Raw genomic sequence first — 14345 nt, 5'->3', positions numbered from 1 at the left:
TGGTCCTCCTTTCCCCTTCCAGGGTTGGGCACATCACCCAGCCAGTTGGGGTGCTCTACATTCCCTTGGTCCCAGTGACTAGGTAAGAACTAGACAAGGGAGCCAGTCAGAGCCAGTAAGGCTCAACCTCACAATTTGCTAGAACTGCTGGGTAAGAGAAATTCTCCTTGTGCTGGGTTGAGCAGAGGACCGTGGTGAGGCCCTGAGGGGCACAAGCATTATAACCTACATCAGCCACCTCTTCACCCTTGCCAGCATTTTTAATATTTGTAAAGTATTCTGCAAATATCACTTCGAGATCTCTCTTCCAACTAGACTGCTCAAATCTAAGTGTCTCCCATAGAGTAAGTCTAGTGTCTCAGTGGAGAAAGGGCTAGCTGGAGGGGCTGACATTTAACTCATCAACCCAGAAGGTGGCAGAGGCCAAAGGTAGAAAAATACTGTTTGAGCCCCTGGATCCAGCTTTGCCTGAAGCCAGGCCTCAGCAGACTTTATAAGCCAACATAGCTTTGTCTGTTTGTATTGTTTAAGCCAGAGTGAGTCGGGTTTCTGTCAAGTGCAACAGAGCTCTAACACAGCTTACTTATTATGCTATTACTTACTTACTACCGTGAGCCAGGCACAGTGCCGAGCACTTTATATAGCTCCTCAAGGAATCTGTATGAAAACCGATTGCAATGAGTGCTCGAAAGACTGAGGCTTAGGAAAGGGAAGGGACTTGTCCACAGTCTCATCGCTGGGCAGTGGTAGACTGCAGGTGCTCAGAATGCCAAAACCCACGTCTGGCATCTCTCCTAGAAGCATCTGTAACTGACTGACTGAAGGACAACTGCTCTTACGTAAACTCCTCTGTGGGTCTTTCAAGCTTATTTCTGGGGAAAGGTCCCACTGTGGAGAGGAGGAGGTCTTCAGGCTATGCCTCTAAGGCCTTGGAAACATCAGAGACCACGATAGGTCACTGGGAAAAAACTAAAGGCAGATACACCCCTCTGCCCACCTCCCTGCCTCTCCCTTTGTTAATGCCTTGTAAGTCAGGTGAAAATAGGTGAGAAAAGGGGCTCTGCCTAAAAAGTGAAAAAGTAGGCCTGGCGTGGCAGCTCATGCCTGTAATCCCTAGTACCTTGGGAGGCCAAGGTGGATGGATCACCAGGTCAAGAGTTCGAGACCAGTCTGGCCAACATAGTGAAACCCCGTCTCAAATAAAAATACAAAAAATTAGCTGGGTGTGGTGGTGTGCCCCCGTAATCCCAGCTACTCGGGAGGCTGAGGCAGGAGAATCCTGTAAACCTGGGAGGCGGACGTTGCGGTGAGCCGAGATCATGCCATTACACTCCAGCCCAGGCGACCATGCGAGACTCCATCTCAAAAAAAAAAAGAAAAGAAAAGAAAAGAGAAAAAGCACTATCACGAAAAATAGGTCTTCTCAAACATGATACATGCCCCAGGGGCAACCAAGGAGAAGGCTGGGTGGTCTCAGCTCCATCGGCTCTCCTGGCCCGTCCCTACCCAGCCCCAGCACTAGTGTAACCTCTCTTCAGCTGCCTCCTCCAAGTGAGTTTTTCTCCAAACGCATTCTCACTCCTACCTGTTCCCATACCTACCCACAACTGCTGCTGGTAACAAAACTCTGTCTCCTACTCTACTGGCCCCTTAAACCTTTGAACCTTCTCCCCTCACTCCACTCTCAGCCTAGTTCTTTCTCATAATATCACCTTGGGCCACCCAGAGATTCAGGGGGTGACAAACATTGATAATCTCAGCAAAGGAAGGCGGGGTGTGGAAGGAGAAGAAAGATGGTTAGCAAGTGGCAGGGGGTGGCATGGCAAAAGGAGACCCAGAGCTAAAGACACAGTTCCAGCAGGCAGGAGGGCTGGCCCAGGATGCAGGGGTTGAGAGGCCGAGGGAGAGGCTGGGATGGACCCAGATTCTCAGAAGGCTCAGGCCTAGTATCCAGGGCTCAGGCTTCCAGTGGGGCCTGCTCCCCATGACTGCGTGGCCCTGTGGACAGACAACACCCCAAGTGGGCACCTGGCTGGGCAGCGTTGTTCATGATCCTGATGAGTCTTTCAGCCAGCGGATGGTTGTAGGTGGTCTTCTCGACTGCGTTTGGCACCGGGAGCTGGATTCGCTCTAATTTTTCAGGATCTATGCCTGGAACAGAGGAGAAGGATGTAAGCGGAGGCCTCCTGACTACGTGACCTCCTCATCCTGAAAGGCCCTGCAGAGTGGGGTTTCCTCAACTTCAGCCACATATGTTCCCTCTTGGTGATTTCTTTTCCTTTTTCTTTTCTTTTTTTTTTTTAGTTTTTAGTAGAGACAGGGTTTTGCCATGTTTCCCAGGCTGGACTTGAACTCCTGGGCTTCCCCAAGTGCTAGGCCTCCCAAAGTGCTGGGATTACCGGTGTGAGCCACCGTGCCTGTCCCCTCTTGGCACCTGCTGTCATGACTGGTTGCTGTCGGTGCCAAAACTTATTGCAGAGCTCTCCATAAACTGAACTTACATAAACGTATTAAAACATACATTTTCTGTCACTACTTATAAATAGGAAATCAGGATTGATGTAATAATTGCCAGTAATAATTTTTAAAAAATCAAAAAATGTTTTTACATTCTAGCCAATGACTGGTGACTGCCCACTCATGGTGGCCCAAGGCCTGATCTTTGTTAAAAAGGGAGGTTGGCAGGTACTTAATAGTTTTGGAGAGAAGCTAGCCCCAAATGGTGACATTCTCCCAGACATAGCAGAGGAAAGGGAAGGGAGTAGAAAGAGGGGTAACCGTCCCATAGCACAATTCACTGCCACTGGGTGCCAGGTCTGAGGGCCACCTGAGGCCACTCCCGTATTAGGCACCTTCTACGCTTGGGGAAACCCAGGCCTAGAGAAAGAGAGACTATACCCGAAGGAAACTACTGTCATCCCCAACAATTGTGCCCTCAAGCTTTTAACGACAAGCTCAAAAGCTGGGCCCCACCCTCAACATGGGTAGGAGGAATCAAGTTCTGAGTCAGGTGAGGCAGAGGCCACCCCTGCCCCTGAGGGTGACATTAGCAGAAAAACACTAAGCTAAGCCTTTTCTTACAGAAAGGTGCACATACTAGGTTGGCACAAAAGTAATTGCGGTTTTTGCCATTAAAAGCAATTCAAAAACTGCAATTACTTTTGTGCCAACCTAATACAATGACACCAATAAAGCAGAGATCTATCATTAACAGGCAAGGGAATCACCTTTCCTCCAGTGAAAATTCAACAGTTCTTCCTGCCAAAACTAACAGCATTTAAAAGATAAAAGATGAGATGGGGGTGGGGAAGGTAAGTGGAAAGGAAAGAGGGAACAGGCAAGTGTGTGACTTTGAGCCCTGTTATCATTTCTCCTAAAGAAGCACGCAGGACCCGCAGTGACAGAAGACCTGTTAGGGCTACTAGAACAGTTCCCGCCTGGGGTAAGAGGTCTTCAAACTCCTTATCTGCTCATCTGACATGGCTCTTGAAAAATACACTTGGAGAAACAAATATTTCACTTGATCCAAGCTCAGCGAACTGAATGGATTATTTGTGCTTGGAACACGTCTTTTCCTGTTATTCTACAAAAGGGGGAAAGGTGGCACTTCTCGGAACTCTTGAAATACGGTCCCTTGAGTACCAGATGACGCTTCATTTAGAACCTTGACAAAATAGTGGAGGATAGCATTGAAGAGCTGATTGTCTGGATTCTAAGTAACTCCTGCACACACAGGTTGATGAAATAAGCCATAACAATATATCTTGCTTTTCTGAATTCCTTCCAGCTCCCAGAAAGAGGCTAAGTCATACCAAGGAGATGACCTGGGTGAGGGACGGCATAAAGGCTTGAGTTGGGTAGTATAGTAGTCTCTCTCATGCCCCAAAACGCCCCACAAATTTGGGTTTCCTCAAAAAATTTGATTGCAGTGAAAATTTAATTTGTGGATTCTGTATCCCATGTTAATGCTAAATGTGTAACCCTGAACGATTCTGGCTTATTGAATGGCAAGAGGAAAGTCAACTGAATCTTTTTGGCATTTGTTTTTTCCAGAAATGTTAACACTGTCATAACATCTCTCTACCCACTAATTTCTGGCCCTTTGAGAACTGCCAGTCAGTGGTTCTGGGGGTGGGGGTGGGGAATAAAAGCTCCTCTCCGTCCCAGGTGCATCGCCCAACTTTATAACCCACCAGCAATCACTCCACTTCAGCGAGGACAGCGGAAAGGGCCTGGCTTCTGGCTCCTTCTAGAATGGGGCTGTGGCCACAGAACCATGGAAAGAGGCAAACTAGGACCAGGCCTTGAATTTCCACAGAGAGGTCCGTTTTTGTTTCTTTCCTATCATTGCCCCCTCTGCCTTCTTAGAATTTGTGAACAATGAGGAAATCTGTGGCAAGCTCTTGACAGGAAGAAAAGCGTGTCAAGATGATCTTGACCTTTCTCAACTCTCCATGAAGGGAAGATTCCGGAGGATAGAAACACTTCTCTCTGCACCAGATTCCAAGTCTAGCCCTTTCCTTTCATGAGGAAGTTAAGGCCCAGAGTTGTTAAGCTGTTTCCCCAAGGCCACAGAGCAAGTCAGAGACACGGCTCAAACCACCTTCAGATGATCCCGAAGGTGGGCGGGAGCCAGATGGGAAAGGGTGGCAGCTCCCACTCAGCGAGCCCACCAGAAGCATGCAGGGTGCCCATCCTCTCAGGCTGACAACAGCCACCCCTCTATGTCCCTGGGTTCACTCTCTCCTAGGGGGTCAGCTGGGTACAGCAGGAATGAGAAGCCTAGCGGTGGAGTACGGGAGAAACTTTGTTTTGACACTTTACCTCTTTGAACCTCAGTTTCCTCACCTGTGAGGTGGGAATAATTATGGTAACTACCCGCCCCACAACTGCTATCAGGATCGAAAGAGAAAAAGCACCATCACAGACCAACAACTTTACCTCTCATTATTATGCACAAATGGGAATTTTTAGTTTGATCACTGCTTAATGCATGGATGAGAATTTTTAGTTTGAGCATAACTTGATGTGTTTCCTTATCATTTGTGTTATAAAAGGAAAGTTAGGCCAGGCACAGTGGCTCACGTTTGTAATCCCAGCACTCTGGGAGGCCGAGGTGGGCAGATCACTTGAGGTCAGGAGTTTGAGACCAGCCTGGCCAATGTGGTGAAACCCCGTCTCTACTAAAAATACAAAAATTAGCTGGGTGTGGTGGCACATGCCTGTAGTACCAGCTACTCGGGAAGCTGAGAAACGAGAATTGCTTGAACCCAGGAGGCAGAGGTTGCAGTGGGCCGAGACTGCACCACTGCAGTCCAGCCTAAAATAAAATAAAAAAAAAGGAAAATTAGAACAAAAGAACAAAAGGAAAAAACCTAACAAGAGCTAAATCAAGCTACAGACAGCCCAAAAGAGGCATGCTGAGCTGCTGGGGGCCCCTCTCAGGGGACAAGCTGCTCAGGTTGGATCCTAAAGGATGAACAGGAGTTTGCCTTGAGCTGGACAGGGAGGGCCAGGACTTGCCAAACAAAGGTGGGACTGCAGGGAGTGGAGCACAGCCAGGGAGATCAGGGCGGGGAAGAGCCGGGGAGGGGGGTGATGAGGTGGAGGATGGGGGAGGGGACAGGCAAGGGTTCGTGCCAGGATCCTGCAGGGTGATGCAGTGGAGGGGCCCAGGAGAGGCAGCTAGTGGGCCATGACATGATCTCGTTGTGTCCTGGCTGACTGGGGTGGTCCCATTCCCCTGGCTGCTCCAAGTGGTCTTCATGCTTCCGGCCCTTTCCCCCAAACTGACCTGCTACTGCCATGCAGTCCATGTGAGGTAGATTTTATCACCAGCCCTGGGAGGCAGAGAGCAGAGGTGATTCCACACAGCACACGGCAAAACTATACAACAGAAAACCCTCTGAACATCTCCCTTCTTTCCCCAAAGCTCCTTCTGGGCCAGGTGCCCCATTCTCTCTCCCAGCTCTTTTTCCCACCATGGCCTTTAAAATCCTCTCTGTGACTCTGAACTATCAAGTGTTTCCAAGGAGGCCTTATCATTTACCAAAATACTCAGTCAAAACAAACAACAACAAAATCCCCAGTCTCTCTCGGGAAGGACAAAGTGTCTTTGGAAGGAAGGAGGAGAGGATTCTGCTAAGACGACAAGAATGCCTTCACATGGTAAGCCCTGAAGAAATGGTGACCATCTGCCAGGCATATGAAGTGGAATGCTTCATTTCATCCTCATGACGTTCCGTGAAGTGGCTAATATTATTTCCATTTTATAGACGAGGAAGCTGAGGCTCAAAAAAGACATGAAGCTTGCCTGAGGTCATGCGGAGAGTGGAAAGCCCAGCCCTGAATGCAGCCACCTCACTCTTACCTCCATCCTCTCTGCCGTGTCCCATGATCCCTGCTGGTTAATGCGCTTTCTCTCCACCTGCCCAAGCTATGTGTGTCACGTGATCTAGTGGTGTTCTTGGCATAAACACAACAGCCCATACATTTTTGCTGAATTAATTTTTTTTAAAGTTAAGTAGTTTTGATCAAATTTAGGACAGAAGATCAGACAAATCTCAAAATTAAAGGGAAATGTACATAAAATAGAAGCCACCATATGACAGCTGTGCAGAAAAGCCCAATCATCACCCACACACAAAACAGGCTAGAAAGAAATACGACACTGTCAGCAGCTGGTTATCTTAAGGTGGTATAATCAAAGGCAAGTGAAAAAGCAACTTATTCTCATTTTTGTTTTCCACAACAATCACTGCATGACCATCACTGTTCTTAGGATGGCATTTAATTTGTGGCAAACAAATTTGGTTTGGGTTTAAGCCTCCTGCCTGAAACAATCTGGTGGCTGATGGTTCTGAGTGGCTAAGGTCAATGTCACCATATAACAGGGGCATGCATGTGAAAGGTAAGACGGCTCCTGTGTGCAAGGACATATATATATACACACACACTCTCTCTCACACACACACACTCATACACACACACACACTCATACACACACACACGCATACCCCATGGTTCTCAGTCACAGAAAGGCAGGTTTTGCTGCAAATCCAATAGCTTCTTTGCCAGTCATTTCCCTCTGACAGAAATAAACATTGTGGATAATATATGATCCTATTTGCTTCAACTCATAAGTGCCTTGTGACAGACAAATTCCAAAGAAATCCTGCTGCACTTCACGGGAGCACTAGCTCATTCTGGCTTCCAGCAGACCACATGTTCCTTGCCCCACCCACAGCCCTGCCTTAGGGGTCAGAGCCTGAGCTGCCCACCGAGTCAGAATGGGTGTCTCCTGTCCACAGGGTTGGAGGGCGGAACTCTCAACCAACTCATTCAAAGAATCCAAAACAGAAGGGAAGGGTGTGGCCCCACAGTGTAAGTAACTCTTACTAAGCTTCCCTCTCAGTTCTGATATCTGGATTCTTCCCCCTTAGTAGTAGCTCCCATTCAGCATAGGGATGGAAAAGACCCAGACCAAAGATGCATAAGAATAATTAGACAGATCTGGATAAAGACACCATGAGAACAGCAGGTAAACAATGTTCAAACTTTTAAAAAATGTATTTTGACTACGCAACGTCTCCCTGGCTGCAGTCACACAAGTATTACCAGCTTTGGAAGACTATAGACCAAAGATTTCGAAAGCTAACCAGATGTTGGGCCAATTTCCAATGTACTTCCAATTCTGGTTGTGTGTCAGCCAAGATCCAAAATGACGTTGTGCAAGTTCTCTGCATGGCAAAAGCTTCCCTTTATCCTATTACCTTTCAACCTTTTCCGTATCTCTCATCCACGTTCCATTAACTTCTCAGCAAAACAAAACACAAAGAGCCCAAGACTCCTTCTTCCTGGGTAAACAATGACAAATGGAGTGGCAGGAGTAGAAGGTTGGTAGCTGAACTGGGGAAACTTCAAGATACAAAAGCTGTAAAACTCACCCCCCATCCCCCGACCTCTGGCCCAGGACTCAGCAGACTTGATAGAAGAGCGAAGCCTGCATTTTCTATTACAGAAACAAACCAGAATTCATTCTGTGGCCCAATTGAGTCACAACAAGCGCCTTCCACCAACCGGTCAACCCTTTCCACTGTGGGATATTCATTTCGGTGCAGCATCTAATCTATTACGATTTACTGGAAGGCCTGAGCTCACATTTGGTTTTTATTAACATGGCTTTTATGTTAAAATTGTCTATGAGGAAAAATCTATGAGAAAGAGACCAGGTCACTTGGGGGCCTGATTTGGGGAGTAAGGATCTGGAAAATTGAGGCTGAAGGTCAAGTGCAGCCTGACCAACTGCTGCATAACCAAAAACCAATCACCCAACCAACCACCACCACCAAAGCCCCACCAAATACAGACTCTGTGCTCACAGGCCAGGACTGAGCATAAACCAGGTGGCAGCTCCCCCATGAGGCAGCTTCCCTAGGCACCTGGGCCTCGGAGCACTGGACTTGAACTTTTCAGTTTCTTCTCCAAACCTGCTCCAAGGCCTATGCTCGTTAGTTCTGGAAATGGCACTGCTACTTGTCACACAGTCAAAGAAGTCAGGAACCTGAGCCTTACCTAGGCTCCTCCCTTCATGCACCCTTCTTTCAAATCAACCAGAACCCCTCATTCCCTAGCCCAGTGCCTCTCCTTGTCTCCTCATCCTAGTAAATGCACCCGACCGTTGCTCAAGCCAAATCGCAGGAGTCATCTGATTCGTCCCTTTCACTTGACCCCTACATTCAATCCGTCAGCACATCCTGGCTCTAGCGCTGAAATAACCACAAGTCCTTCCAGTTTCCTCCACTCCCCAGCCAGCAGCCTAATCCGATCCACATTATCTCGTTTGGACGACTGCAGCAGCTTCTTAGCAAGTCTCCTGGTGTTCCCTCCTGCAACTCATCCCCACCCCTAGTCATCTACTTTCCATCTGGTAGCCAAAGTTTCTTTTAAAAACTTCCATCTGACCACATCACTGTCCAACTTAAAAATTCTGTAGGGGTTTCCCACTGTACTTGGGAAAAAAATGGTAATTCCTCTTCATGGCCTTCAAGGCCCTTCATGACCTGGCCCCTGCCCACCTGGCCAGCTTCACCTCGGCCCACTTTCTGCTCCTTCCCACCCCGGGGCCTCTGTACATGCTGCTCCCTTCGCCTGGAGCACTCTTGCCCCAGATCTTTCTCACTCTCTGGGCTTTGGCTCTGCTGGTCCTTCCTCAGAGGAGCCCTCCCTGACCGCCCTGACTAGCACCTAGTAACCCCTGCAGCACAACCACTGGGCCTCCTCATCACTCCACCCTGTTCATTTCCTTCTACCATTTGTCACAGTCACAATTAATCTTCTTGTTCACTTCCATGAGACTCATCTGGACTTGTTTGAGTGCCTGTGACAGGGCCTTGCCCTAGCAAGTGCTCAGCAAGTATCTGCTGAATGATAAGAAAGCCTCTCGGTTTCACCTCCCACCCCTCCCACCTGCTGGCTGAATTACCGGAAACCCACAATGAGGGGTGCAGAGTGGGTCAGCTCACTTACTGACCAACTGCCCCCCAGCAGCCCCACATGGCTCGTAGGAACAGAGCTCACAGTTGCTGCCTGTGCTAACCCTGCAGACTGGCTCCAGATGCCTGCCTCTTGGGGCAGCCCGCTGCCTCGGACATGCTGCCGCTCACCCTGGGGAACGGGCAGTGATCCGACGGATATGCCACAGGCTCTCATGCCCCTTCCTGCTCTGCCCTCTACCATAGCCCGGGTGTCCTCAGGAAATGGGTTTTCACTCTTGCGGGCAGAGTCCATGCTCACCACCAGGCAAGTGACCTTCTATTGTGCTGACAGCCTCCTCGTAGGACTTTTCTGTCCAAGAGTGACTGATGCTTCCTTGGGCAAGAGCCTGGGTTGGTCTGCCTGGAGTCTGTAGTCCCATGTTGAGCACACTGCCTGGCACACAGCTGGTGCTCCACATGCATTTGCTGAATAACGAATTACGTGCGGAAATTCATCAGAGACTGCAAGGCTATTCCTCCTGATCACTTAAGCCTCCAAGAGGCCTCTCCGGATTGCTCAGGCAGATGTAGTACCCTCTATCTTCAGCCTGCCGCCCCCACATTACCTAGTTTTATTTTCACTGTTGCACTCTCGCTACACGGGATTATTTTACTTGGTTACTAGTTTGTTGTCTGTCTCCTCTAAGAGAATCCAGATTCCACGAAATCATTTGTTTGGTTCACCACTGCATCCCCAATACTGATCTCAGTGCCTGGCATCTAACAGGAGCTTCCAAAATAGTTGTTGGAAGAATGAATGAATGAATCAATACATGAATAGCATTAGCAGAAAATGGAAGAAGGAATTTAATTTCCTTGAATATACAGCTCTACTCTTCTACGAAGAAATTCCCAAGAAAAAGAGGTAGGATGCCCAGGTGGGAACATGGGAGAGTGGTCTCTCCAGCACATAAGACTGGATGAAGGTGCACAGCAGCACACCTGGTAAGCCATGATGTCTCTGCTCCCCGCCCAGGTCAGGGCTGCAGGGAGGAAGCCCATGGAGAACGCCAGTCACACGGAAGATGAGGAGCTTGCCCACTGTCCCTTGGAGCCTGGCGTCTACACCACACAGACAGCATCTTCTTTGCTGAAGCCCTGAGCTACAGGCTGCCAGGAAGAGATGGCCCTGGGGATGTGCCACATAGCTGAGCGGCAACCAATCAGCAAACTCTGGCTGAGCACCGACTGAGTGCCAGGCAGTAGGCTGGGTACTGCAGGGAGCACATGGTTTCTGCCTTCCAAGGCCTAGCTATCTAGAATGGGAGAGAAAAAAATATAGAGAAAAGGAAGTATTAAAAAGTGCCACAGGAACCTCAAGGAGATTGAAAAACATCTGGTCTTCCCAAAATATTGTTATGAAAATGAAAAGACATGCCACAGACTTGGGGGAAATAATTGCTAAATGCCTCTGACAAAGGACTTGCATTCAAAATACATAAAGAACTCTCGAGGTTGAGGCAGGTGTATCACTTGACGTCAGGAGTTCGAGACTAGCCTGGCCAACATGGTGAAACCCCGTCTCTACTAAAAATACAACAATCAGCCAGGCGTGGTGGCGCGCACCTGTAGTTCCAGCTACTCAGGAGGCGGAAGCAGGAGAATTGCTTGAACCTGGGAGGCGGAGGTTGTAGTGAGCCAAGATTGCGCCACTGCATTCTGGCCTGGGTGACAGAATGAGATTCCGTCTTAAAAGAAACAAAACAAAAAAAAATCCCAAAACTCTCGAAACACAACAATTTTTTTACGCAATTCAATACAAAAAATGGGCTAAGGATTTGAAAAGACTCTTCACCAACGAAGACACGTATGGCAAAAGAAACACATGAAAAGATGTTCAATGTCATTAGGGAAATGCAGATTAAGATAATAAGATACCACTGCAAACCTATTAGAATGGTGAAAACTAAAAAGGTGACCACACCAAATGTTGGAAAGGAAGTAATAGGAACTAGATCTCTTGTACACTGGTGATGGGATATAAAATTATACAGGCATCTTGGAAAACAGTTTGGCAGTATCTTAAAATAAAAGCAAACATACACATATCTCCCATAATTATATGGGAAATATGATTCAGCCATTCCATTCCTAGGTATTTATCCAAGAGAAAAGAACGTATATGCTCATACAACTCTCTGTATGGGCATACACTGCATGGGGCCATACAAATGCTCACAGCAGCTTTGTTTGTAATAGTCCAAAACTGGAAACAACCCAAATTTCCATTAACAGATGAATAAATAAACTGTGGTACGTTCATACATGGAATGTTACTCAGCAAGAAGAAATGAACTAGAGATACACACAACATCATGATGGATCTCAAAATAATTATGTGGATTGAAAGAAGCCACATGAAGAGGAGTACATGTTGCATGACTCTGTTTATACAAAATTTTACAAAGTGCAAACTAATCTAGAATGACAGGAAGCAGATTGGTGTTACTTGGGGAGAGGGGTGTGGGAAGCAATGGGGGGCATGAGGAAATGTTTGGGATGCTGGATTATACACCGTCTTGATCATGGTGATGATTTCATGGGTATTTACATATGTCAACACATCAAATTGTGCACCTTAAATATGTGCAGTTTATTGGACATCAATTAGACTTCAATCAAACTTTTTCTTTAAAGGTGCTATGCTTCTGGCCAAGATGGATTGAATTTATTCTTCTGACTCAGGCAACTTAGAAAGCAAGACAATATATACAAAACAATGGTTATCAGACTCTGGATGAACAGGCAGCATAGGAGAGAGATCCCTGAGAGAGAAGCACAAAGGCGGTGGCCCAGTGATTGCTCCAGCTTGCTCTCCAGTGAGAGTATCCAGGCCTCAGCACAGGGAAAGAAAATCCAGACAAAGACTGTGATTCTCTCAGAGAAGGCAGAGTCTGGAGTTCAGAGAGATCAAGGGGTTAAAATTCATGGACAAGAGAAACGAAGAGAGAGCTGCAGAGAGAGAGCTCAGACACCTGCAGAGGTTTCCTTTAGAGCCTCAGTGTTCTGGTCTGTGTGTGCACATGAAGAAAGGGAAAGACCTGCCAGAATGAAGCCTGTGGAACAATTCCTGGAGCTCACACAGGACTGGCCAGTGTGGAGAGACTACCTCACCATGGGACACGGTAGAGTCTCAGAAGGGTAATGCCTTCAGTAGTAGGGCGAAGTTAGTCCTAAGCTAAAGGCTTTCTGGACTAGCTCTCACAGAGCTTAAAAGAAAGCCTCAAAAAAGGATCAGACCAACTCCAATTAACTGAACCATCAGCCCAAAAATATTTACAGGAAGAATCCAGCATCCAACTGTGTAAAAATCACAGTAACTGTTAACCAATCAAAAATGACCAGGCATGCAGAAAATGGGGGAAGGAATCCAAAAGCAGGAGAAAAATCAGTAAAAGAAACACAGCTAGAAATTACAGACATGACAAAACACAAGAAATCAAAAGGGAAACTGCATAATATTTTAAGCTGAATGAACCTCATATGTTAAAATTTACTGGATGCAGGTAAAGCAGTGCTTACAGGGAAATTTACAGCATTAAAGTCATAGAGAAGAAAGGTTTAAAAATCAATGACTGGAAGGGGAATAGCCTGAGGGATATTTTTCTGATAATGAAACTGTACTATCTCCTGATTATGTGGTGTTCACACATATCCATACATATCCCAAAATTCACAGAATTAAATACAAAAATGAGTTAATTTTATGGTATGTTAGTTTAAAAAAATAAGCTGATTTGCTTAAAAAAATCAATGATCAAAGCTTCCATCAATGATTAAAATCAATGATTAAAGCTTCTTTATAAGAAGTTATAAAACAAAAAGTAAATTAAATTGGAAGCAGAAGGTAAAAAAAACCCATAAGAACATAAATCAATAAAATCGAAAACAGCAGAACAATAGAGGGTGGCAATAAAATTAATAATCCTCTAGCCAAAATGATTAGGAAAAAAAATGAAGACCTAAATTATCAATACCATGAATCAGAGAGGGACCATCACTACAGATCCTATAGATACTAAAAAGATAATAAAGGAATATCATAAAGTTTATGCCAATACATTTGACAGTTCAGATGAAATGACAAATTCCTTCAAAGACACAGGTTACCAAAGCTCACTCAAGAAGAAATACATAACCTTGAAAAGCCCTATACCTACTGAAGAAATTGAGTGGTTAAAAACCTTCCATCAAAGACAACTCCATATTCAGATGGCTTCACTGGTTTAAGGAATATTTAGGGAAGAAATAATACTACAAAAATTTCTCCAGAAAATCAAGGAGGAGAGAATATTTCTCAATTCATTCTATAAGGTGAACATAACCCTGATAGTAAAACCAGACAAGAGAATTACAAGAAGACTACAGACCAGTATCAGTCATGAACACAGATGCAAAAATCCTTAATATCTATGATTTGCTATGATTTGCTCACACATTGATAAAAAAGAATGGCAGTTCTCTATGGACGTGAACCCATGTGCTGAAACATGATGATGTGAGCAGAGCAAGGTAGAAAGCACAATATTGATATCTCCATTTACAGCTAAGTGGGCAGTCATATAAGTAAAACCATATATACTCCTACTTGGGTTTGTTTGGCTATCTTTAAAAACACACAAGAGAAACCAGTAGCGGGAACTGCCTTTGTAGAGGACAGCTGGGGTCAAAGGTGGGAGACTTTTTTCACTATATACTCTTCTGCCACCAATCGACTTATTTATCATGATTAATGATTTAAGAACGCACAAACTTGGTTATATCATGTATGTTTTAACACCTCTAGCTATAGGCTATCTTAGTAAAACC

General features: G+C 46.1%; 1 protein-coding gene across 35 annotated transcripts in view; it reads right to left on the bottom strand.

Annotated features, from left to right (window-relative positions):
• The window catches only part of CLEC16A (C-type lectin domain containing 16A), a 238236-nt gene that overhangs the window by 142743 nt on the left and 81148 nt on the right, over positions 1 to 14345 (bottom strand). For all 35 annotated transcript variants that reach the window (XR_013412426.1, XR_013412421.1, XR_013412422.1 and 32 more), the window contains one exon: positions 2029 to 2151. Coding sequence is in view for 23 of the 35 variants with exons in the window: in XM_077987249.1 (XP_077843375.1) it covers positions 2029 to 2151 (123 nt within the window). In the remaining 12 variants the exon portion in view is untranslated. The remainder of the gene's footprint in view (positions 1 to 2028; positions 2152 to 14345) is intronic.

Source organism: Macaca mulatta, chromosome 20 (genome assembly GCF_049350105.2).
Source record: "Macaca mulatta isolate MMU2019108-1 chromosome 20, T2T-MMU8v2.0, whole genome shotgun sequence".
NCBI lineage: Eukaryota > Metazoa > Chordata > Mammalia > Primates > Cercopithecidae > Macaca > Macaca mulatta.
The sequence above is the reverse complement of the archived record's forward strand: the minus strand, read 5'-3'. Positions and strand labels throughout refer to the sequence as shown.